Raw genomic sequence first — 26125 nt, 5'->3', positions numbered from 1 at the left:
CCCAAGGACCTCTATCTCAGCAGACCCTGGTGTAAAAGATGGTGGGGTGTGGGGTTCATTCTCAGGCCTGTGGGGCTGGGGGGCAGGAGAGAGCCCTCAACTAGGGAATACTTGTTGAATGGACACATGAATGAATGAGCTAGTGAATGAATAGTGATCAGCCACAAGATCACTCCCTGCTGAATCCTCTTCTGCTCTAAGGCTGGCCTCCAGTTCTCCCCTGAGACTCCCCACCCGAAGGGGCTCAGCCCAAAGCCCCATGAGAAATGCTGTGATGCGGCACCTAGGGCCCAAGTATCCCTGTCGCTTGCTTGAGTGACCCCGGCTCAGTCGGTGCTGAGCCCAGCCCAGCCGGCAGAGGCATAAACCTTAGAGCTCGAGAGAGAGATCAGAGAGCTGTAAACCAGCTTCAGGCCTCCAAGTGGATGTAGCATTTGTGAGGGCAGAATGGGGGCCCAGCCTGGACGCTGACCCTCTCCTGATGCTGGGGTTTGTAGGAAATGCGCCCCATGGCTGGGAGCGGCTAGGCCTTGAGGAGCTCAGCACAGACCTCGTCCCCTCAGCCTTCTCATCTCGTCTCTTGCTGCCACGTGTTCATCACTGGCACGAGCAAAACCGTGTATCCACACAAGATACACGCTGGGAAGAAGAATTGTGGGCCCTTGCACACACATGACTGTATGCATGGGCACACGTGTGTCCATGTGTCCAGTTGCAAGGACCCTCCCAGCCAAGCTCAGATGAGCACTCTCCCCTGGGCCCAGCAGATGTAGTGAAGGGATCCATCTGGGGGACAAACACTCCCCCTCCCCACACTGAGGTAGTGGCTTGGCAGCAGGGTAAAATTTATCATCATTATCCTAATATCATCTCCAGGCTCGACAGTGGCAGCAGCTAAAGAAAATACCAAGGCTTAACTTGGGGCACGTGGGAGAGAAAGGCAGAAGATAGGAAATATGATTTATGATGGAAATCAATGCAATCATAATACTCTGTGCTTGTACAATTGGGCTGAGCCTTCTGTGCCCACAGGCCCACTTCAGCCCTGCCTGTCAGAGGATGTTGGGGACTGGGGGCTGGGGCCAGGGGCAGCAGATGGGCCCAAATGATAGGGCACTGTCCCTCTCCTTTCCCGGCCTTCCCTGAAGGAGTGGAGGGGCAGGACATTGTCCGTAAAGGAAGGTGGAGGGAAGCAAATTGGCCTGCATCAAAGCAGGTCTTGGGTACTGTTGCCCACATGGCTTATTCTGCTCACAGCACTGCCCTGTGAAGATACATAATTCTATCCTGTGTTTTCAAGGCCACGAAACTGGGGCATAGAGAGGTCAAGTGACTGAGTTAAGGTCACACAGCTAGTTGTGCTCTTCCCATGACATCACATGGCCTGGAGGAGGGGCAGAAGAACCGTGGGCGGCTGCCCAGTCCGCGGGCTGTAGTTCATGCTGCATGAGCAGCTACAAGAAGGCTGCACCTCACTGAAAACGTCCCCCCTTGCCTTGCCCACGTGCATCCAGAATTCTACCATTGGTGATATCCCTTTGAGTCAAACCATAACCTGTGGTGGTGATGGGGACAGTAACAGCAGTGGTGACAACGGTGGTGGTCGTGGTGATAGCTTTTCAGATAGACTTGTCAGTAACATAGGTCAGGGTGAAAGACAGACAGGCCTTGCAGGGTGTGTTGGAGATGAACTTACTTCTATTTCACAACTTTCTAGAAGAACTGAAGCAAGAATTCTGCACCACGGCCTGGAGGACCCCAAGTGGGCGGAGCAGTCTTTCTTCCTGGTAGATTCACGCAAGAACATGATTGTGTCACTGAGTGGAAATCCCTTCTCTCCGTGACAAGCTATTTATGTTAAAGATGGGGGTGTGGATGATGGAATTCTCCCTTCCTGGGGGTGGGTGGGTGGAGTAAAGCAGCAGTAACTGAGGGCACCTCCAGATGGGGGCATTTTCCCCTTGGGTCCCCTGAGAACAAGGCAGGGTTTCAATCACAGGGGGAGCGAAGGAATGAGGGAAGGAACGGATGAATGCTGCCAGGAGCAGACCTCCCGGCTGCATTTGGCTGAATTAGGCGGCAGGGAATGAAGTTGGACCCCAATGAAGAGCGGGCTGGGAGGAGAGGCAGGTCTCTGGGGACACCGAGGCCGATGGTGCAGGCGCGTTGTCAGGGTGCGGCAGTGTTCAGCCCGGGAAGCTCCGAGGAGGTCGGGACGGCCCAGGACTAAGGGCGTTCATCCGGGCTCCGAAGGGGGCAGGATCCCGAGCAGGGGCGCAGGGCTCCCCCGTTCGGCCGCGGAGGAACCACACGGAGGCGACGCCGGGGCGCGGAAAGGGACACGGGGAGGAGGGCGACCGCGGACGCCGGGCACCCTGGGCCAGCGAGCCACGGTGGGGGGTGGGGGTGGAGGGGGCGCGGCGGGCGGCCGGGGCACGCGGGAGACAATGGGATGAAGAGAAATGAAGCGGGACCGGGCCCGAATCCTGGGGTCGCGGGGCCGGCCGGCGGGGCGGCCGGGCCGTCGGGGGTGACGGCTCTGGCATTTCGAAGGGCACCTGGGGGCCAGCGCCTGCCTTGACGAGACCTCGGGAGCTCGATAGACTTTCCAAACCTAATTAGTGTTTAATGGTCTGGAGAGACGCCGCATCCGCCGTCACCGGCCGCACCACGCCGCCCGGCTTCAGATTCTTAATTAACCTTTAAGGAGATGGTCGGCTGGTGGCCGCCTGGGGAGGCCACGTGCATCCCCGCTGGCGTGCACGCGCCAGGGCCCACGGGCTCTCCGGGGACACCGTCCCACGCGAGCGTCTGAGGGTGACTCCAGCCACCCCTCTTGAAGTAGCCTCTCGAAAACGATCCCGCGCATTCGTTCCCAAAGCGGTGTTACTGGCTCGGACCCAGTAACCCCCAGTCCAGGGGGAGGCGGTGCTCTGACCCGCAAGGGATAAAGGAAAGGAAAATGCAGCCATCGTCAGCCGCAGCCTTTAGGGGGCGCAGTCTGGCAGGGAGCGCCGCTGTGAGCAAGGCCTCCAGGGACAGACGGAGGGGTGACACGGATGCAGCCCACGGACCGAGGGAGGACCTCGACCCCCTGGAAGGGGTGGGCTTTAGACTGTGGGCAGGAGGAGTCCCAAAAGGGTTCCAGGTGGCTCATGGTTCAGAAGTGTTCTGCTCCCTGCAAGGGATGTGGAGCCAGGCAGGATGAGGGCACAATCCAGGCAGAGGGTAGTAGTACGAGGATTAGGGTTGGATTCCAACCTGAGGGCGCTGAAGGTACTGGAGAGTGTGAGCCTGGCCATTGGTGGTGGCAGCGACATTCTGAAAGCCAGACAACCCACAGACGGAGTCGGGCTTTGGGCCCGAGGTCATGCCTGCTTGGGGGACAGCGAGGGTAGAATGTGACAGAGAAAGAGGGTAGGGATGCGGTGAGGGGTTGGAATTGCCTTCTAGAGAGTGCGGGTTGAAGAGAAGGACATGGATAAATTTTCTGATGGGAGACAGGGGAGGGGGGCAGGGGAAGGGGCCAGGGTGGGGGAGAAGCCGGGTGTTGAATTGGAAGAGAAGCAGAAGAGGGCACAGTGGAGATGAGGTGGGGGGCACCGTCATAGAAAGCAAACCCATGCATTCCAGAGCCACACCTCACACACACCCCGCCCTATGCACCCCCACCTCACACACGCCCCACCCTACACACACCCCACCCTACACACACACCCCACCTCACACAACACATACATCACACGCCTTATGTACACACCCACACAGTGCCTACACTCACTTGCACACGCTCCCGTACAAACCCCTCACACCTCAGCACACGCCCCACCCACTCCCAGTCACCACTCTCTCCACACATCCCCATTCTTGCACACCCATCCTGCACACGTCCACCCCCTTCATGCTCTCCAGCCCTCACACACACACCATCACGCTCACGCCTAAGCCTCGTGGGCAGTGCCTGTGACCCAGAGACCCTGGCGTGTACGGGGAGGAGGGCCATGATCGATGCTTATTAATGAAGCTGCCCCAGAGATGGCTAATTGATGGCGGTGTGCGGCTGTTGTCTGGAATTTAACCTGATTCATCATTTAGCCTGTTGGAGGCTGGAGAGCTGTGTTAATTAATGCCAGGAAAACAGACTTGGATGAGCCGGCGGAGCAGCCTCATATTAGAAAACGGAGAGCAAGGGGCAGAGGGAGGGAGGGAATAGGGGGCGGGAGAGAGAAAGGGGGGGAGGGAGGGAGAGGGAGAGAGAGGGAGAAAGAGAGAGAGAGGGAGAGAGAGGAAGAGAATGATTAAATCTAAAGCTCAGAGACAAAACAAATTCCAAAAAGCAAATGTCGGTGCCATTTCTAGGATGACTCAGGCTGGTGCTTGGCGGGCATCATCAGGCTGTGGTGTGAGGATTAAGAGCAATTTCCTCTCGATCTGTCATTTACTTGGTGTGGGCTTTGTTTTCTCCTTTAACTGGCCTGGGGACTGACTCTCCAGGCCCAGGACTGAGCCTGAGCCCAGTGAGACAGGGAGGAGGGGTCCCAGATCAGGAAAGGGAGGTGGAGGGGACTCAGCCTGGCCACATGGTCCACAGTCCCCGGGGCAACCTCGTGGAGCACGGTGGGTGGGGAGGGAGGGCTCGCCTGACACGGGGACAGGACGAAGGGAAACGCAGACAGGAACGTGGGCCTTGGGTACCAGAAGAGGTTCTCTGTCCAGCCTCCAGGGCTAGGGTACTCGCTCCACTTTTCAGTCCTGCCCACTCAGCTTAAGAGGCTCAGAGTCTAAATCAGAAGGACAGTGGTCTCCCTGTGGGCTGGGAGAGATCAGATCCAGCCGGAGAGAGCCCTGTGAGGCCCAGAACTCCACAGCCAAGGGCCCTCATCAGGTGTGAGCTCTCGGGGGAAGGGCCAGTAAGCTGTCGTGAAGGGAGGGCTGTAAGCATGTTTTGGTGGAAGAAACCAATTCTCGGGTCTGCACGGCTGAGGGCAAACTTGCAAGATGGTCTCGACTGCCCAGTGGAGCTCTGGTACCAGAGTAGATGAGGGGAAATAGAGGGAGGTGGATTCGGGCTAGAAACGGGCTGTAAACGCTAGAGCTGACCAGCGTGGATTTAGGACAGCCCTTGCAGGAGGGAGCCCCCACCCCCACCACTGTAGTGTGTTAGCAAATACTGCACTGCTGAGGAAGGGACTGCCATGTGAATGACTGGCTGGTCCCTGCCAGGTGCCCTGTATGGGGCCGTGTGACTGGGCATTTAGGGAATCAGTTACGCTCCAGCCCTGAGGGTCGAAGGTGTGGTGCTGGGGCCCAGGAGGAGTGGGCTTACACACTATTTCGGCAAGGCCCTTCTGCAGACAGGTGTGAGTTTCTGGAGGGAAGGGCCACGTTGCTGAGGTTCACCTTGCCTTGTGCCAGAGGACAGGGGCTGGCACGCAGAGGTATTCAATAAGCTGGATGGTTGGATGGATGGATGAACAAACAAACTTAGTGGACCATCAGAGCAACAGGCTCCAGGAGCGCCTGGCTGGATCAGTCAGACTCCTAATCCAGGGGTCATGAGTTCAAGCACCACACTGGATGTGGAAATCACTAAAAAAATGTTAATAAAAATAAATAAACAGCAAAGCAATAGGCTCCAGTACTGGTAGGTCAGTTAGAGAAGGCACACCTGGCTGGGGCAGGTGGAGGTTGAGGGGGGCCACAAGTCCCTGAGCTCGGAGTGTTCATGCCTCAGGAGAACATGGTCTTCTACCCTCCCCCACCACTCTCAGCTCTTCCCCAGAGGCTGTCCAATCTTTTCAGTTCAGGAGAGTCCAAAAGAGAGCCCTCGGGGTAGCAGGTGGGAAGGAAGAAAATCAAATGTTAGGTAGTCCCTCAAAAATGATGAAAATACCCACTAAGAGAGGAGAAGTAGGGAAGGAGTGGAGAGAGGAAGGGAAGAGAAAAGGAGGGAGAAGATAGCTGTCATTCATTTCTTAAGCATTTACTGCGTACCAGGCACTGTGCTAAGAGCTTCACCTGAGCTATTGCATTAATCCTTCCATATTACCAAGGAGGATGAGCCTCTAGTAGCTTAAAGAACTGCCCCCATCTCATATGAGCAAGTGTTTGGCTAGGACTGAAACCCAGGCCTTCCAGCTAAGTCAGGGCTTGTTTCATTCAGAAGTATCTGCCACTGCTTAAAAAAAGAAAAAAAAAAAAATCACACCCCCCTCCAACTCTGAAGAGGGTTAGTGACCCAGCCTGGCCATGTAGGCTAATAAGCTTCGTTTCCACAGCAGCAGATCTTAATTAGGACCGAGGGCGTCCTCCCACCCTTGCCAGGCAGGCCTGGCATGTTGGTGGGAGCAGGTGAGACGGACAGGGGGCTCAGAAACAAAGAGACAGGCTGCCCTTGGCCGTGTGGACCTAAGGGAGCCCTGACCAGTAGGCAGGGGCAGGTTAGCCTCACACACTTTTCCATCTCGGTGATTTCTCTCTGCATCCATCCTGTCTGTCCACCTTGCCTGCCACAGCCCCAGGAAGCATCTGCCCACGCCAGTGGCCCCCAAACCCGCCCCCACTGCAGTGGGGGAGACAAGGGAAACCAGAAGGCTGACTGAGGAGTCCCTCCCTCCTGGAAACCAGCGGGTAGCCACCTTTCATCACCCCCGGGTGGGGTGGGGCACCTCCATTGTTTATGCCAACTCACCCCCGCCCTGCATGTGAGGGGAAAGCATTCTGTAAACTTAGGTTGCAGCCAGCAAGGAGAGGGTGGAGGCTCGGAGAGGGATAGGAGCCAGAGAGAGGAAAGCAGAGAGAAGGGGAGGGGGCAGCCCCAGGCAGTCCCACCAATAGGCTCCGTCAGTGCCTCTGCCCGCTGTTGCCGTTCGCTGGGCACTGCAGAGCAGAGCCGCCTGTTGCATAGCAACTGCCCAGGGCCTGTTTGTGGGGGCTGGACCACGGAGGCTGCGCAGGCCGCAGAGGGGGCTGCGGGGACTGAGGCTCCCCGCCCCGCCAGCCTCCTCACCACGTGCACAGAGCTCCCCACCCCACCCCCCACCGTGCCTGGAGCGCCAGCCAGCCGCACTCCCTGGCCAGGGTGTCCTCTGCCCTCCACCCACCCACCGCTTAGTGTGCTAGGATCCCACCCTCTTCTCCCCATGCCCCTTTCCGAGCGGAAGGTGCACAAGGCCAGCCTTGAGCTGGGGCCAAGGGACAGTCTGCATCCAAGCATTAAAGCCAAACGGGGCAAGTTTTACTTCAATCCATCAAGTACATTCTATGCATAAGCCCTGGACTTCTGTCCTCACACGTGTGGGGAGGGGACCCAGTACCAAGACCACGCTCGCTGGTTCTGATCTAAACATTCACCTGGCATTTCTCAGGCAGCCCTGACCAGACTCTGCTCCCCTGCACACATTGCCACGTATTTGCTCTTTCTGAGCGTGGCCCTAGTGAGCTACATTGTCCCTGCCGGAAACTGACAGGGGAGGCCACTGCCCACAGCACAAGCTCAGCCCCTCCTGAGGCCACACGGGGTCCTCCTGCCTCTGCTTGACTGCCTGGGCACTCACAACCCAGGCTCTGGCACCCTGCCCCCGAATGCCCAACCCCCGGTCCATACCCCACGGTGAGTCTGCTCATCTGGCTCATTTGGCTTCAGAGAGGACCTGAGGACATAAGCCACATCATGTGGTCAGCATGAGGTCTGGAGCTTGGGAAGAACAGGACGGCTGTCACCTACCACCATCACTCATGCCTCCTGTCCCCATCCAGGTACATGGTGCTAGCCCACACAGGTCCACACACTCTCATGTCCTGACTCAAAGCCAGGCTGGGGCGGGGTCACAGCCATGTCCTTGAGGTTGTCAGGTGTCTGTGCTCCTTCTGGTCTGCCTGCCCTTCATCCCTTTGAGGGCCACTTGTGACAGCAGTAGACCAAAGTAAGTCCAGAGGCGATGGCTCCCAAAGTGACAAGTGTGGCTGGGTGGACACAATCACTGAAGTCTCCAGTGGTAGGGAGGGGGCACCAAGGCTTAGGACTCTACTCTTTAGACAGGTATGAGAGGAGGTGAGAGTGGCAGTAAAGAAGCAAGGGGGGCCTTGTCACCAGCACAGAGACAGGGTTAGACATCTCTGTGGGTGACCCCGGAGGTGACCTCAAATACTTTGTCGAGGGGCAGGCCAAGGGCCTTGGCTGGCAGCCAGCCCCACCCAGGGGCAGCTCCTGCTCGCTGGGCTTTCAGAATGTGGAGAGGGGTGAAGAGCTGACGGGGCTTACATGCTGGTTTGCGTCCTGACCCAACAAGCATCAGATGGCCTCCTCAGAGCGGGGAGTGGGAACAGAACCAGATTTATTAAAAAATCTTATCTGGAGGGTTTGCATTTCAATGGGCTGTGGATTTGCATATTTTAACAATAACCCTGGGTTCTTCTGTCTGGTCTGCGCTCGCCGGCTGTCTTTCTAAATGAGGATCGAGGATCGCTGCTTCAATAAACCCTTCCTAATCCAAAGGTCCCACGACCTCACTTTGCTAGACGGGAGGAACTTTGGGCAGGAAGCAGGGCTGTCCAGCAGGTGACCACCTCTGGCCTCTGGACACTCCTGCCCCAGGAACACAGCTGAGGCAAGAGGGGACAGTGCTGGTGATGGGATGTGCGTGGGGTTCTGGGTGTATAGCAGGGAAACAAAGCGGGTGTGGGCCTTCCCTCATAAAGGGAAGACAGACATTGAACAAATAAGCTTGCAAGTTTGGAATGGTAATGGTCCCTAACCGTGCCAGCAAGGCAACTGAAGGAAAGAATGGAAAGCTTGAAGGAACACTTCATTTAGGTTGCAAGGCCCAGGGGGAAGCTGAGACCTGAGGGAGAAAGGGCTGCTAGAGTGGCTGCACCCCCAGGGGCAGACTTCGGATGGGGAGGGCATGCCCTAGGAGGGGGCGCCACCAGCTGGCCTGGCCAAGGCGGGCCTCGGACCCTGGACCGAGGTCCGAGGTCTCGGGTAAAGGCACATATCTTGCGGGGGTGTCCTTAAGTCAGAACTTGATGATGACAACAGACAGGGTTCCTTGAGTTTCTAATCCCTCTTTATGGAAGGAACCATATGTGATTTATTAAGGAGATAATTAAAATATTAATATATTTACAACAAGCTACAAGTAACGTACACTTCTTCTGCCCTTCCCCTGCAATCCCTTCTCACCAGGGGACTGGGCAAAGCCCTAACCTTCTATTCCAAGGTTACTGAGAACCTACTATGCACAGTGCTGGGAATCCATCGGGGCATGTGATTCAGAATCTGCCTTCCTGGGGCTTTAAATAAATAAGTTCTCAATTAATGGTAAAGTCCTATTTGCTAAGTCCTGGCAGCGGGCACAGTTGCTGGGGAGCTGCCCACCTACGGTCCCCACAATCGCGTGTGTGAGTGCACTTCCCTGCCCATACTGGATGGTTTCTTCCTCGCCACCAGCCTTTTATAGCAAAGGCTGAGAATTCTCGGTCTATTCTCCCAGAGTCACCCAAGGTTCATCTTCGAAAGATAAATCTTTGAGTAACGATCTTTCTGTAGCAGGAGCGATGCTGAAAACACCTGATGGTCAAGGGAAGGCCTGGTGCTTGGAGTTGGTAGATGGAGAGAACTTCAGGGTGGTGGGGACACAGAAAGGCATCATCTACAAGGTAGCTTCGTGGGCACACGAGTTGTGCAGGCACACAGGCCCTGTACTCAGAAGGGTCACAGGCTTGGGGGTTAGTATTCTGCAGTCATTTTGAAATTCTTAAAACTTTCTCTTGGTATTTATGTTTCAAGCAAACGAAGTCTGTGGGACGAAGAAGCATGTGTAGGGGACTTATGCAAAGTTCTGCCTCCCACCATCTGCCCTGTACGTGCACATCTTGGGCCCTTCAAGCCATCATTCTGCCCTCGAGGCCAGCCGGCAGTGGCCTGGTGCAGGTTAGGGGAGGGTTGGGTCAGGCCTGCTCACCCTGTGGTACCCCAGGCTGGCAGCACTGTGGCATGTCTGATTTGCCAGCAGAGGCCGTGTCTTCACAAGAGTGAGCCTCTTGTCCAGGCAAGGTCTGGCATGTCCTGGCAGAACATTTACAATATCCTACCCAGGAGGTGGCCTGTGGGTAGAAATGAAGCCTGACTTGACTTCCCAGGGCCCACCCTATACTGGGTTGCAACATGTCCACATCGGTAGTCAGTGGAAGGGAGGGCCCAGCAGTCCTCAGGCCCAAGCTGCCACCACCCCCTGCCCCGACCTCCCCACCCCCCATGTTGCAGGGCAGGGCTCTGGGTACCTGTGAGGGTCTCCATGCCTGAGGGGACTCTCTATTCCTCCTTAGCCTTCCCGAGTCTGGCTTGCATTTGTCTCCTCTGGCCAGCTCAAGGCACCCTCCAGGCACAAGTCACAAAAACCAAACTGTAATTTTGGTGATTCTGCATAGGAGCTAAATGTTCTGATATTTGCATTAAAACTGGCATTACACAAAATAAAGATGAATGGTAGGATCTATGCTAATAATTTACAATTTATATTTGTTTTTATTTAAAACAACGTCAAACAGCAAATAAAACGTACCATGACAAGCCAAGAAAAAGAGAGGCTGTGGAAGAAAGGAAAAGCTTTATATTTTAGCGCTTTAACGGTGCTTTTTCCCCTTGCTTTTTGAACTGCAAAATGATATCTCTCTTCCCAGAGCAGTATTGCTGCTGGGTTGGGGCACAATGGGCCCCAGCCCACAGGGTCTGCTGCTTCACCGTTTCCATGACCGACACGTGTGCTGGGTTTGGGGGCAGACAACATAAAAGCCGAGTTCTCTGGGGTGATGAGAACAAACAGTGGGAACTGATGAGGAATAGGAGCCAAGCGCGGGAGGGGGTGGGCAGGGACAGAGCTAAGAGCCACCGCCAGTGAACAAGACAAGAGTAGGCATTCCCACACTGCTCCCTGGCTCGGGGAGAAGTGAACCCGTCCGGTGACCAGGGGAGCTGGGTATCAGCAGGCACTCACACATCCCAGAAGGAGCCTGAAAGGACTCTCGGCATTGAGGTTTGAACACCCACGCTGGAATTACATGTGGGGACTCAGCTGCTGGATAGAGAGCATACTGGCCATTCCTCTAGGCCACCACAGTATTCTCTGCCGCCCTAACCATCTTCCCCCTCTGCCGTGGCACTACGCGAGGCGTTGGTCCAGCCCTTCTGAGGCATTTCTGGCTCACATGCTGGAAAGCAACATGGAGGATGACACTTACTGAGAGGCTACCATGCCGAAGGGACCGCACTAGTGTCCTCCTCTGTCTTGTTTATTCCCAGTCTCCAACCGAAATGAATTATTTTAAGATGTCTGTAATGTCACACCAGTACTACTGAAACATGCACACACATACACACACACACACACACACACACACACACACTCCAGTGGAGCTCAGTCCTAAATTAGAGTCTAGGGGGTCTGTGAGTAGGAAACTGGGTCCCTGCTCCTGTTTGAGAAACAAGAGCCTCTCTGTTTCTGTCTGCCACACACACACACTCCTGCACGCACGAGAGAGGAAAGAGAGAGCTCTCAAAGTAGTGCAAGGCCATGTGTGACCAAGGGAGCTGAGAGATAACCAGGGAAGTCTTATTGAAGAATAGGAGGGTTTACATTGCCAGGGAGAGGTGACAGAGAACTTTCCAGGTCCTTTTATTTCTCAGACAGCCTTGGGTCAGCTGCACTAGGGCCCAATGTGAAGCAGAGGGCTTGGGTGCCTGAGAAGTCAGATGGCGGAGGGCCCTACGTGATCCTGCAGGTGTGAGGGCTGTCCCAAGTAAAGCAGGGGTGAGTTCACTAGTGGATGTCCCCAGGGCTCTCGCCAGCACTGGCTTTGACAATGAGGGACGGGGGGGCTCCACTCCTGCCCCCAGACCTCCACACCAACTCTCAGGAAGATAGTTGCAGCAGAGGGGAAGCTGGGTGAAGATGGTCCCTACCTGGTCTGGTGGCAAAACATGTCTAAGAACCCCCTCAGAGACCTCCTCTACAGCCTGGTCTTGTTCTGGTGGGGTGTTCATTCCAGCCTTAGGGAGCCCCTTGCGGGGTGGGGAAGAGGGGACACACAGACAAGAAAATGGCCCTCACACAGGAACCAGCCCAGGTTGCACCAGGAAGGTAAGGAAATTCATGTCTGGAACTCGGGGTTATTCCAGGCCATCTTCCCGGATACGGGAGGGATGCCCCTGTACTCTGGCCCACAGGGGGCTGCGGACACCTGTGGACACCTGCGAGAGGTAGAAGTGGCAGCCGGGAACCGAGAAGAGAAGGAGGGAATATAGGAAGGGGAGAGAGAGTCAAGAAAGAGCCAGGCTGGCCTGTCTGTCAATCTGTCTGCCTGCTCACTGGCCACAGGCCTCTCTTTCCACAAGAAGCCACGCTGGACAGACAGGTGAAGCCTTTGGACCAGCTCAATCATCGTATTTATTCTAATTGTATCGTAATCGTCCCCAAGGAGCCTGGTTCAAATGAGCTTGACATTATTAAAATTTTAATGCCCAGTTTTCATAGCTGAATGAATATTTAAAGGGTATGTCCCAGCTTAAGTTATGATGATGAAGAAATTAATGGAATGTCTTGTTTAATGCATGGATATGTGTTGATGCAAATAGTGGCAGAGATGGGGAGGGGGAGGGGAGGCAGAAACAGGCAGAAGGAGCCACCAGCCCGCTCTCTGCTGCAGTAGGGACACAGAGGACCCCAAAACCTGGGCCAGGATTATTCACTTCCCCTGACAGGACCCTGAGCTGGAAACAGAAACACAGTCAAAAGAGTTAGCGATATCCCCAAAGACTGACCCCAGAAGCCTGCAGGGTGCATTCAGGGAGCTGTTCCTGACCCAGGGAAGGCAGCCCTGGGTTGCCAAAGCCCCCCCGTCAGGCACTCAGAGGCACAACCCAGGATGAAGGCCACAGAGGGACACAGGCACACAGATGACACCTCAGCAAGAGAATCAGCAAGGAGGGCACCTGCACCCCAGGTCCCACTAGCCCCCAGCCCCAGGCCCTTCTGGAAAGACAATACAGTGACTGAAAGGGATGGCTGGATAGAGGAGGCACAGATAGGGGAGAGGAAAGGCACCAAGAAGCGGGCTCTAGTGTCCTTGAAGCATGGTGTTCACCTGTAAGGGATCGCCTGAGGCCATGTGGCCGACAGCTCCTGAGGCTGTGGCCAGCGTCCAAGCCTGCAAAGTTAGAAGAAGAACAAGGAGATGGCAGTCCCCCTCCCACCATCTGACCCATCATCCTCTCTCGCTGTCCCCTTCCTCAGTGGCCATTTCTGCAGCCAGGCTGGCTCTGTCCACTTCCCCTCCTCAGGGAAGAACCAGGCTTGGTGAGGCTGGATGGGGCTGGAGTCTGGAACAGGGAAGAGAGACACTGGCCGAGGGAGGAGATCTCCCTTGAGGCCCGAGGCGTCTGTGCAGAGCCTGCTCCAGCTGAGAAATCTTCCCAACTGAGCCTGACACTTTATTTCTGCTGAGAATTAAGAAAGCACCGGGCCGTATTTTATCTCTCCATCAAGGCTGGCACCTCTTCGACAGCCCTGCAAAGGCTGTCTGGATGCTGACCATCCCTAGATCATAATGAAACATGAAAAATCACCCCGGGAGCCACAGGTCCATGGGAACCGGTTCACTTCCGCTCCACGAGTCTGTATGGAGCACCCTGTGGGTGCCCAGCCTGTGGCTGAGGGCAGGTGGGAAACTGGTTGAGAGCCTGGGATCCCTGCTGCCAGGAAGCCCACTGTCAAATTGGAGCCTAGCACGGAGTCATGGAGGAGGTAGGGTGGACTGGGGTGGGGCTAGGGGGGCTGGAGGGGCTGGAAATCAGGCCCAAGTCCATGAGCCTGGGGCAGAGTATTCTTGAATGCCTACATATACCAAGGACAGGGGGACAGGCTGGCTGCCTGAGGGTGGGGTGCCCCCTGAGGTGGAAGGCTCCATGCCCAGGCAGATTCCATTTGCCTTATTTAATTTATCTTGTTTACTTTAGGGCTATTCCAGGAAGGAGGGACATTCTAGAAAAGGGTTGGATCCTGAGTCCCAGAAGGCACCGGATGGGACACAAGGAGTCCCCTGGCCCCCTCCTGGAGCCCTTCCCCAATAGCCAGAAGCCTGCTGGGGCTTCTGTGCCCTTTGCTCAAGAATTGCAGAGGCTGTTTAATGGGGCCCCAGGACCCCCTAAATGAAACCGGGATCTTCATTATGTCTCTCTTCCTTCTCCCTGTGATTGGAGCTTTCTATAACATACAATTTCCTCTGCTGGCAGGGCTTACGTACTGAGCACCTTTTTCCTCTCAACTCCAGAAGGCGTGCCAAGTGGGGACCTTGTGGCAAACAATGACATCCTGACCCCCTCTCGGTGGACTGGCCCCCAGAGTCCTGTCTGGCCCCCCGCAGGCCACCTGTGCCTCATTTCCTCTGCTCCATGCCCTGCCTCCTGCCTCTCTGTCCTTCCTCGTGGTGGCTCTGCCCTTCCGCTGGCCTTGTCTTCACCTTGCTGAGTCACAGGCACCCACGCTCCCCCACCCACTTGTCTTGACGCAGCCACAACTCACTTCGAATCCTAGACCAGAAGGCCCGAGGAAGCTTGTGACTGGCTAGTCCGGCCTCCGCACACACACACACAGGAGGGGAACTGGCAACACAAAGTCACCTGGTGCAGGATTGGAAGCCTAGACACAGCCCTGGCAGCTCGGGTTCCTGGGCTCATCTTGCCGTGGGGGCGGCCTTGCCTCAGCTTCTCCATCCATGAAGTGGGGGTATTAGTCCCTGCCCTGTCTGCCTGTCGGGGTTTGTTTGTACGCGAAATAAAAATGCAGTAAGGGATAAGGGAGGTACTTGACAGGCGAAAGCACTGGAAAAGACATAAAGTAGGATTCCATTTGCGTGATTCCTTCTGTTTTTATTGTCTGAAATATCTTGGGGCCTCTGGGCTGGAGAGCCCACCCCGTGGCCTCCAGCAGCGGCGAGGATTAAAGACAGGCGCTGTAGCCGCCGATGCTTGGAGTTCAGAGACCCCTAGTGGCCTGAACGGAGCACTGAAGCGGATCCCCGTGAGAGAGCCCGGCTCAGGGAGGCGTTGGGGGGGGGGGGGGGGGACAGGCGGTGTCCTGTTGTCCTCCTGGCCCCCTAAATACCACGGGAGATGGGTAGCTGTGCCCACCCCACACACACCCCCCCAAGGGGACAGCCCTAGCTGCACACTTGAGTTCGGCTTCAGCCGGGAGCTGGGTGGGCCAGAGCCTCAGGGACCCCTGGCACCCACAGCCCACATTTGGGAGACGGCTCGGGGTAGCCAGAGAGCAGCTTGTTTCGGCAAAGCCAGCTGTCTCCAGCAAGATCGTAATCTCTGGCCAGAGATGCGCTGTGAGGACAACTCAGGTTCTGATGTCACAGGCTAGCAAGAGCTGTTCAAAGCTGGGAGGGGGACATCACAGAGTGTCCAGTCCAGAGAAACCTTCCCGAGACAATGGAGCCCTGGGGACTGCATAGGAAAGGGGAGATGGGTGGGGCTTTGCTGCCCGCGTGCAGCTGCATTGGGGAGCAGTGGTGTGGGTGTATGTGTTGGTGGGTGTGGTCCTTGCACCTGTGTACCTATGAACACCAGTTACCTTTGGGTGTGGGTGTATGCCCCCTCACCCCAGGCCTGCTCTGACACTGTCCCTTGTGCTCTGTTGCAGATGAACCGGCCGATCCAGGTGAAGCCAGCGGACAGCGAGAGCCGAGGAGGTAGTAGCTGCCTGCGCCAGCCCCCTTCACGTGAGGGCTCACTTGTCTCTGCCCCCCTCCCCCGACCCGACCCTTCCTCCCTCTCCCTGATGCAGTGATGCAGCGACTTCCTGCCACCGCCCCCCCCCCCATCCCGAGCCCTAGGGATCTCATGGCTGGGAATTGGGACAGGGCTATGGAGCTCTGGGTGACTGGTGTGGGGAGAGTGAAGGAAAGTGGGGAGGTGATTGGGGTCTGCAGATGGGGTTCCTTCCTTCCTGTAAGTAAACGAGTAGCAGGTCCTGGGGTACTCTTCTGCCTCCTTTAGGAAATCCAAAGGGTGTGCCCACCTCCATGTCACCCAGGAAAGCCCCCTATGATGGAGCCAGAAAAGTTGAAAGGGTGCCAGGCTGGACGAGAGGAAGTGGATTGTAGCCCTGCCCTGGGAAGGTTCAGACCACACTGGGCAAATCTGAGAAGGGCCGCCATGGGGGCTTGGGACCACTGAGGTCAAGATTCTGGAGACAGTTCCAGGCAGACAGGGAGATGTCTGGAAAGGGACAGAATAGGAGGATACAGCTGCACCCCACAAGCATAGAGCTCCATTCCCCAGGGAGGTTCTGTCCCCTCCACTGCACACAAAGGCTCCACCAGGCCACGCTTCTCCCTCCCTCTGCCAAGCGCCTTCCCCCTGGGTTCTGTGCCAGGACAGGGCACATTCCTCTCAACTTAGACAGGCACTGAGGAATTTCTCTCTCCTCTGTCCTACCTCCCTACAAAAAGTGTTTAGGAAATTAAGGGAAAAAGGTAAAATAGGCAAAAGATACTCGCAAATTCAGAGTCAAGATCTTCATCTTGAGAGAACTGTAGTGTGGCCACAGGTCCTGCCTGCCCCTGGGACCTGTGGTCCTTCCAGCTCAGGCTGCTGCCCTCTGGGCCCTCACGGGACCCTGACCTGGCTGTAAGGCCTCTGTGTCTGAATTGGGCCTCAAATCCCACCCCTACCTCCTAGAGCCCAGCTGGTGTCTTTGTGCTGCCCCGAGGGGCCCCCTGGCCCAGGGCACTGACACACCTCCCTGTGGTCTTCTGAGAGCTTCCCATCCTGAGAACCCCGAGAGTGGAGGTGGGTCAGTTGAGAGGTAAAAATGGCTCAGGGGTTAAGGGCCCAGGTAAGCAAAGCCCACCTGGTTTGTGCTATTTGCTCCTGCCCCTTTCCTGGCAGTCCAGTTACTTTGGTTTTCTGCACACACAGAGGCTCCTCAAATACCCAGTCCTAGGCATCCTTACCCTGGTGGTAAGGGTACTGTCCCATCTCACATAGGACTTCTCCTTGGTGGCACATGGTGGAACCAGGGGCCTCTCCTAGAGACTGTCTCTGGGAAGCAGGCCCAGCAGGCCCCAGGCCCTGGGTCACCCCGTCATGCAGCGACTCACCTGTAATACCCTGTTCGTGCAGCAGGGCCAGGATGTAGTGAAGAGCCCCTCTCCCTGGTGGGGAGAAACCCTGGTGTATAGGAAGGTAGCTCGAGCGGTAAGCGGCACCTGCAGTCCCAGAGAAGGGGCCCCGAAGTAAGTGGGGGACGCCAGAGACCTTGAGCAGATGGCACCTGAGCTGGCCTTGAAGGAGGGGAGTTTCCACCCCTGGAGAAGAAGTCAGGGTGGCATGAACAAGGCCCCACAGAGGGAGGCCCCTGAGGGGGCGTAGGGGGCCCCTCGCGTGCAGAGCAGACAGCTCAGAGTCCGGCCGGTTTCCTCCAGAACCGGAGTGGAGTGTCAGAAGACGCCGTGCCCGGCGAGGCCGCGCTGAGCTCCAATGCAAACCCTTTCTCCTTCACTTGCCTTGGAGGCAATAGCTCTCTGACTCCAAGTTGCTAACCTCATCTCCTTTCTGCCATATATCTCCTGCCGCTGACACTTGCCCCAAACCAGATTAATCAGCTCTTTTATTCTTCCTGCGGTGGAAAGGGGGGAAAAAGAGCCAAACCTAAACATCTATCTATTAATTGCATATTCAATATTAAACAGTGAGATGATCCTGAGTCAGCACTATCACCAAGCTATTTAACCAAAAAAAAAAAAAAAAGTCAGTTTAAAATAATTTAATATCCATTAAATACTTTTTCTGGTGGGAAGAGGATGGGGAAGAGGTGAATGTTAAAAAAGATGAAAGAAATGGGAGCAGAGAAGGGTGTGAAAGGCGGCTGAGGGAAGAGCAGGGTCTCAGGTGAGAGAGGCAGAGCCAGGCTGAATAAGGATCTCCTGGACCACCCCATGAGACATGAGAGACCACATCTGGAGGGGGTCAAAGAAGAGAGCTCACTGTGGCCTGGAGCAGGCAGGGAGGGCTTCCTGGAGGCAATTGGACCGAGAGGTATAGACGTGGTGGGAATAAGTGAGGGCACAAAGTGAAAATGGAGCCCTGAACACAAGACCAAGGGGTTGGACTTGTCTCCATGAGAAGCAGGGAACCCTGATCCTGGCGGGGGCACCAGGCAGAGAGAAGGCATCATAGCCATAATGCCCCTGTGCAGGGAGAGAGGTGTTGGCCCCTGCTATTGCCACCAAGAGCCAGGGCTCCAGTTAGGCAGGGAAGGAAAACCCAAAGAGAAAGAGCCTCCCCAGGAGCCATTTCTCTGCAAGGAGATTCCAGTTAACCCCACAGAGCTCTCTGGAGCAAGTTATATTTAAATTGAGTCACCCTCAAATCAGCAAACCAATTCATGAACCGGAGGAATGAGGCAGACTAGGGACAGAGAGGAACCTGGGAGCCCCCCACCTGTCCTGGTCATCTCAGAGGCAGTGACACTCCCTAAGGCATGCACTTGAGTTCCTCTGCCTCCCGGCAGGCAGGTGTATCTGCCCAGTGAGCTGGTTCATGGTCAGCATCTGAATTGGGTCTCACGGCTGCAGGGGCCCTTCAGCCACTGGGTTTCACTCTCAGTATCTGGATTAGCACCCACAATGTGCTGCCCTGTAGCTCTAACCTCCTCCCCATCCTCCCTGGTCCCAGCCCAGGGGAGCACCAAGGCCAGAAGACAGGAGAGCCCCCTGCCCCAGGCAAATGAGGCTCCTGTAGCCAGGTATGAGGCTCTGAGCACCCTGGCTTTGGTCAGAAAACCTGCTGGGGGCCCCCTGGGCTGGACTGGAGGAGGCTGGGGCTGGGGAGTGTGCCCACCTCCCTCAAAGGGCCCAAGAGGGAAGAAGTAGCTGAAGTCTGGATTAGGTGTAGCCGATATTGGCCTGATCCCACCCCACCCCACCACTGCCAGACACACACCGTCACCAGAAACCACCCCTACGTTTTCTCAGCAACCATCAGCGGGTCAGAAGTTTCAGTTACTGTGGGCCTTATCTATGCTGTGTTTGGAAGAATTCCGGGAGACAGTCACACATGCTGCACCCCTGCCCTGCCCTGACATGCCATATACCCACACTGACAAAGGCACCCACACAGACCCACACGCATGGAAAATAAACGCCCCCACTGGGAACAGAGTGGCTGGGGGTGAAGCAAAGACTGGGGCCACTTGATTTTATCTCAACATGAAATGACAGAAAAAAACAACAACATGGGGGGCTGATGAGCCGGAGAAGTTAGGAGTCAAGATGGCTTGGGAGGAAGTCCCAGGAAAGAAGGTATTGGGGTTGCCAAGGGGCTGCCCACCCCTCGGAAGGGGTAGGTGTGGCACTGGGGAGTCCCTCCAGAGGGAAAAGTGAGCAAGGCTGAAAACTGTGTTCTAAGGCCTGCCACCACGGCCCTCACCCCTCTGCAGGCCCTGGAACTGGAGACCATACACACACACACACACACACACACACTCCAGAGGACTCAGGCTTTGGCTGGAACATGTGAAGCCCCAGCTGGGGGAGAGAGGTCACAGCTCATGATGGGGACTGCTGAGGGGCTTCCAAGTCCCCTCCCTGTCCAGGAAGGCCTGAGGAGGCTCAGAGAAGAGGGGCCACAGGGGCAGCTGTGACTGAATCCAAGCAGGGAGCCTGACGGAGGCCTGGTGATGGCGGAGGGTGGATGTGGTCAGGACAACTGAGCTCCCTGTACAAAGTCCTATTGTCCCCCACAGTCTGCTCGGGGCAGACTGAGGGGGGTGGCCCTGAGCTCCAGCCCTGGAGGGGTACTTGCAGTAAGCCACCATCTAGGGAGCACCTATGGAAGCTTCTAGAGGGTGAAGGAGCTTCTTTTAGGTACCCCCCCACCCTGCCTCGCAAGTCTTTCAGAATTGCCTGGGTTGAAGGTCTCCACAGCAGGTTCCCTTTCCTCCCTCTGCTTTTCCAGAATGGGGGGCCCACACACGCGTGCTTCCCTCCCCAGCCCCCTCTTTCCCTCCTGTATCAGTCGTTGGGGGGAAGCCTGGCAGGACTAGGAGGGCACAGGAGGGCTGGGGGCAGGTGTGACAGCCTGGGAGTCATTCCGTGTGCACTCAGTCCCCGAGGCAGGTGCGGGCCAGTCAGTCAGCCAGTCCTGCAGCCCATCACTGCTCCCCTGTTCATTTAATGGCATCTTTGGGGCCGCTATGCCCCCTTCACTGTGGCCGGCACTCATGTGGCAGTGGAGTCCCGCCGGGCTGGCTAATGAGGTTGGACACAATGCATGTGAACGCGGCTCTGAGGCCCTCCCCGAGGCCACGTTCCCCACCAGAAAACCGTGGCTGATTCAGTCCCCCCAGCCCTTCCACCATCTGTAGCCCCATCGGTTCCTGCGGCTTTTTAAATCCTATTAAGTTCCTCATTTCTCCTCCGAGCATTATTTTATTTCTAAACAGACACAGACAACGTGCTAAGGGAGGCCAGGGAGACCAGCTGAGGGGCATGGGCAGCTCCCTGCTGTTGCCAGGTCCCGGGGCCCCAGGAGACCCATGGCCACACTGTCAACCTCCCCAGGCTGGGTGCCTCACTTCCAGACTTTTCTTGCTATTCAGTCCCATACTCTAGGTAGGCAATTTAGCAAGCGTTTAGAGGAAATAGATGTGCAGGCTGGTCCCGCCATATGAAAATTCAATAGAAGTTTCAATTTTCTCATCTTAGATGCCAACAACTGTCTCACTGACAAAAGCTTCTGGGTAGACAGAAATCCCTCAGGATTCTGTTAGGAACCCTCGGCCCACACGGGATGGAGTACACAAAAACATAAAGCTAAAGGGCCGTGGCGGGGGGGGGGGGGGGTGGGCACAGTACAATGAAGATTAATCTGAAATTATACCAAGACAGTAGGAAACAAGGTTTAAAAAAAGAAACCGATTACTCTAGACAGCCTCCCCCTGGAGATGCAGTGCAGCAGGGGAGAGGGGGAAAGTGTGAGGAAAGGCTTGAAGACCAGTGTGAACTCCCTGTGGGGACCTCCTGGGTGAGGCTCCCCTAGGGGTGGGGTAGGGTGGGCAGAGCCTGAAGCCAAAGAACAGCGTCACTAGGACAGTCAAGTCCCACAGGCTGAGCCTTTCCACCTCTGTCCCCGTCTCTCCCCTTTGAGGCATCAGAGCCTCCCCCGGGTCAAGCATGTTCTGACCTCTACTTTGGGGCTCTGGGTTTGTACCCTGCCTGAAAGACCCCAGAATGAGCAAAGCTGACCCCAGCCCAGCCCAGGGGGTGCAATCCTGGGCTGAGAAGGGGTCCGGCGACTGCTGCCCCAAAGCAGACTTCTAAAAGAAAAGCTCTGTACCTCAGAGCAAAAAAGGCTCTACCCTCACCAGGCCCCATAGAAGGGGCTGTGTCTCCCCACAGAAGGCCCGAAAGCTGGGCAGCGTGTGTACTCCATTGTGGGCCCGTGATGCCTGTGTGTGACTGTGTATGTGTTGGGGGAGTGCATTTCCTTCTTTTGCACCACCCCCCCACCAGACCCTACAGACCCCTTAGCTCATGGGGACAGTGACATCCTCCTCCTCCCTTCCCACAGCCATGTCTGGGCCCAGAGATGGGCAAGGGGTGGTGGTGAACCTTTGGCTGGGGAATGGCTAACTTCCCTGTTGGACAGGGAACCCCGAGGCCTGGAGAGGCCCCTGGAGCCATATGTCCACCCTCCCCCATGAGTCTGCCTCTCACCCTGCCCCTCCTGTTTTTAAAAACTATCAAGAGGAAAAGCAACTCCACAGTCCATTTGGGCCTCCTTCTCCGGAGCTCGGAAACCCTGTTTCCCCATCCCCACCAGAACGTCTCAAGCTATAGATTGTAATGATTTCCCTTAAACCCCAGCCCCAAAGCCAAGGTCCCGGCTGATCTTTCATGTACCTGAATTCTTGATTTATTTTGGACTGATCTTGAAGAAAAGCCATTGCAGCTTTCAGCTCAGGAAGTTTGAGTCAGACATAAGACAGCAGGGCCCAGACAGTTGCAGTGTTTAGGGAGCAGCCTGGGTAAGGGTCACTGTCGCCCTGCCTGACCCTGTGATGTGCCTTTGGGAAGGGCTAAAGGATTAGACACCTCAGAGCCAAGCCAAGTGGCCCACCAAGGGCTTGGATTCTTTATGGGCAGGAAGTTCTACCACGTGTCTGACCACCATCCTTCCGATTTTTGGTAAAGCATTTCCAACTGTTAGGTTCCCTAGATCATCATGCAAGGTCTCCCTGACCCGGGATTTTATTCTTCATAATTCCTGTTCCTTAAGAATCTTCGACTCCTTTCTTTCCCAAGCCCCTTAAAAAGAAAGAAATTTTAAAACTCCAGGAAGCTTCTCTAGTTTACACAACTGAACCCAAACAGCAGCTTCGGGGAAGACAGGTCTTTCTGCTTGGGGAAGGAGGTGGCTGGTGAGAAGGGTCCCTAGTGAGGCCCCCACAAAGGCTCCAGCGGGCGGGCACGCATTATAAATACCTCAGTAACTCCTGCCATAGGTGTGAAATTATAATTAACTGCAAACCTGCTGAGTTTCAATGGACTTTAGATTTTCAGCTGGGGAAAGGGGTGTTGATTGATCTGCATTTTGTTTTCGAGGGTTTTTTTTAATCCATTCGGCAAGTTAAGTTGAGACTCGCGGCTCCTCGCCAAATTCCCTCTGGCCCCGGCTAATTTAGCAAAGGATTGTTTCAGAGGAAATGGGATATTAATCATTGCAAATGGGCTCCTGGATGATATTTAGAAGCTGCCGCATGTGTGCCCAGGCTGAAGGGGCTGATGACAGGAATCGGAATGGAATGACAGAGAGAGGGGACCGTGGGCCTCTGTCTCCCACCCAGTCGCCACTCCCGTGGCCTCCTGTGGCAGGCACTGTGTGGGCATACGGGAGGAAGACCCCTACTTCTGCAGGAGATGGGCAAGATGAGAGAGAGAGAATGTTACAAGCAGCCCTTCCTGGGCCAGGCGGTCCTCAGCACTGCACTGAGTCAGCCCTGGCATGGCCGAGATGTATCCAGTGCCTACCTGGCCCCTGGCACACTAGGGCAGCCTTAACAACACAAGAGTGGGATGGGGCAGGGAGAGGTAGCATGGATCAGAGAGATCAGAACCAGTAACGCCTGCTTGGCCTTCAGAGGCGAGGGGATTTGAGCAAGGAAGGGCAAAACTTCCAGATGGGAAAATAACCTGAGCCAAGGCAGGTTTGGAAGATGCCGAGAGGCCAGAATGAGGGGTCCTCCTTGGGGGGGAGGATGAGATATGGGAGCATTGATTCCAAGGTGCTTTGAATGCATTTCGGCCCAGGGACGCCATCTAAAGCTCTGGGGCAGGGATGTTCCACCAGCTGTGGGACGGGAGCCAGAGCAGGGAGACCAGCAGCACAGTCCCGGGCACCATACCCGGGTACTCTGACTCCACATGTCCTGCCCTTCCCACAGTGATGCCTCACGACCCCCTTTTGTAGAGGGTATGATGACACCTCCTTGGGTCTGCCATAGGTGGGGTGCAGTTGGCAAACTGTGGAATCTTCCCTGATGACAATAGCTGCAATTATTTTATTCTTAGGGTCCGGTCCATGGGGAATGAGAGGAGGTGACAGTTGGGGCGGGGGGTGGTGAAGACCTTTGACAGGCGTGATTAACAAAGTGCAAATAAAAATCATACTGCCTAGGGCCTGAGTGGCACTGAGCATGTGGATTACCACACTGGGGCGAGACAAGGAAGGCTTCCTGGAGCAGGTGATTATTGGGATAACAGGTTTACCAAGAGGTAGCATCTAGGATGAAGTGTCACAGGCAAAGAAATGAAAACCAAGACAAGCAAGGCAAATATGTGGCATCTGAGATCTTTTAAAAATAATATAAGAACAACTAGCAGTGCCTGACTGGCTCAGTCGGTAGAGCATAGGACTCTTGATCTTGGTGTCAGGAGTTCAAGCCCCATGTGGGGCATAGAGATTAATTTAAAAAATTTTTTTAAAAAGATAGAGTTTAAAAATAAAATAGAAGAACTGGTTTGGCCGGACAGGAGTGTCCACTTTCTGGAAGAATCAGATTTGGCACATTGTGGGTCTCCTTGCTCCTCACATTCCAGGGCACGAACATTTATGCTTGTGCACACAGTGTCTGAGTCAGAGATGGCATCCTGTCCCTTCTCACCCTTCAGTCCGAGTTCACCAGGCCTCTCCCAGAGTGTCGTTTCTCTGTGTTATGAGTCTGCTCGGTCTTCCTGATCAGACGTGCTCTGCCTTCTGGGAGAGAGGTCACTCCTTCCCCACCCAGCCCAGCCCAGCACACATGGGAACCAGGCACGCAGCACCTCCACTTTATGGAGGGGAAAATGAGGGCTCAGAGAGGAGAGGCAGGTATCCACGCAGGCAGTAACCAGCCTTTATACCTCAGCCTTTCCTGGCCGGCCTCTATGACTTGCTGCCTTCTCTCGGGTCTGTGCTGGGGTGCTGGCACCCACAGCAAGCTCTCCCTGTGTCAGTGCCACCCATCAGATGCACAGAGGGTGAGGAGGGACCACAGCCTTTAGGATGGGCTCTCCAGCATTTCACTCCCCTCACCGAGGCCCTCTGGGGGGACTTAGGGCGGGTCTGACCTGGGTGCAAGCCTAGTCAGAAGGAACATGAGCCTGTCTGTGGCACGTCGAGCCTGGAGGCTCAGCTGAGAAGGGCAGGTGGAGAAACTCCATAACTGCCCGGCAGAGGAGAGCCCAGCCGGGCACTCAGGGCCTTGTCTGTCTGGGCCTGGTGAGGAGAAAGGCTTGGTGGAAGCTGACTTCAGCAAGGACCAGCCAGTGCAGGTTTTCTTTTTGACAGACCCATGATCCCCCCATCACGATGTCACATCACAACACTGGGTAACTGTCCCAACTGTCTTAAGAGGTCTAAGGCTGGACATAAATGGCCAATTGCTGAGAAGAGATGGTCTCTGCCCCTGGAGAGCTGACCATGAAAGACAGATGTGACGGGGTCCCAGGAAGACACCTTCAAGGCTTTGCTGAGCTACAGGCCCTAGAGAAGCTCTCAGTCTGGTGGGGGAGATCAGTTCATGGCCTCACGGGCACCAGATGAGCAGTGAAGACAGTGAGCCTTAGCTGGCAGAGGTGAGAGCTGGGCAAGGCAGAGCAATCAGGGCAGGCTTTCTGGAGGAGGCTCTCTGTTGCACAGGATTAAGGCTGACAAGGAATGGAGGCCCCATGGCCTAGAGCCTATCCAGGAAAAATGAGGAAACCAGTTGGCCTGAGGGGAGGGTTTCAAGGAATGCCCTGCTAAAGAATTGGGGGTTTTCTGGAAGATGATAGGGAATCTGGAAGAGGTTGGTGATTGATGGGAGCTGGACCTGGGAAGATTGGCCACCCACACAGAACACTGGACAGGGTGTCAAGGAGACCAAGGACAGATGGATGCATGTGCCGGGGGTGAGGGGATGGGCAGGGGGCAATGGGAGTTAAACTGTAAGTTCAAGAGCCCTATTGTCACCATGACACCTAAGCCCCAAAGCTGTCCCTGCCCTGCCCAATACCTGGTGCCTTTAGACCTCCAAGTACACATCCACTTTCAGACACACACCCGCTCTTGGATGGTCCTCTCTGACCCTTCTCAGCTGCCCAGCTCCACGTGGTCAGAGCCCTCATCAGGGTCCATCCTGCTGGCATCCTTCTTCCAGCTGTTCCTCACTGGTCTTCCTGGCTCAGAGCCCCTTTCCGGCCCTCTGCCTGAGCCATAGCGTCAGGCAGCGGATGTTGGTTTCTCATCTCTCCGCGGAGATGGTGTCTTCTTTGGGGGCAGGTGTGTCTGGCTGTCCACAGAGTCTGGCTGGGCACCAGCCTCCGGCAGGCCGCCCTCAGCGCTGGCACCACGAGGCCAGGCTCACACTCACGTCTCTAAGAAGAATCTTCTCCACCACGCTGACTCTCTGCTGGCCTAAAAGCAGCCCCCTCTTGGGTCTCCCCACCCCCGCAGCCCCTCCAGAGTCAGGCCCACAGGCAGGGGGCCGAGGTGGGGAGTGGGGTGGGTGCCACTGACATTGGCATTCTCCTTGCAGCG

The 26125-nt window shown here is 55.7% G+C and overlaps 1 protein-coding gene across 50 annotated transcripts in view; it reads left to right on the top strand.

The window, feature by feature from the left end:
• CELF4 (CUGBP Elav-like family member 4) overlaps positions 1-26125 on the top strand; it is a 297443-nt gene that overhangs the window by 208064 nt on the left and 63254 nt on the right. For 26 of the 50 annotated variants that reach the window (XM_043558689.1, XM_043558674.1, XM_043558686.1 and 23 more), the window contains exon 3: positions 15705-15783. In XM_043558689.1, coding sequence (XP_043414624.1) covers positions 15705-15783 — 79 coding nt within the window. The remainder of the gene's footprint in view (positions 1-15704; positions 15784-26125) is intronic. The other 24 variants (XM_043558680.1, XM_043558697.1, XM_043558655.1 and 21 more) reach the window with 1 other exon arrangement.

The sequence above is a fragment of the Prionailurus bengalensis genome, chromosome D3 (genome assembly GCF_016509475.1).
Source record: "Prionailurus bengalensis isolate Pbe53 chromosome D3, Fcat_Pben_1.1_paternal_pri, whole genome shotgun sequence".
NCBI classification, from domain to species: Eukaryota; Metazoa; Chordata; class Mammalia; order Carnivora; family Felidae; genus Prionailurus; species Prionailurus bengalensis.
This window is presented reverse-complemented; position numbering and strand designations above follow the sequence as displayed.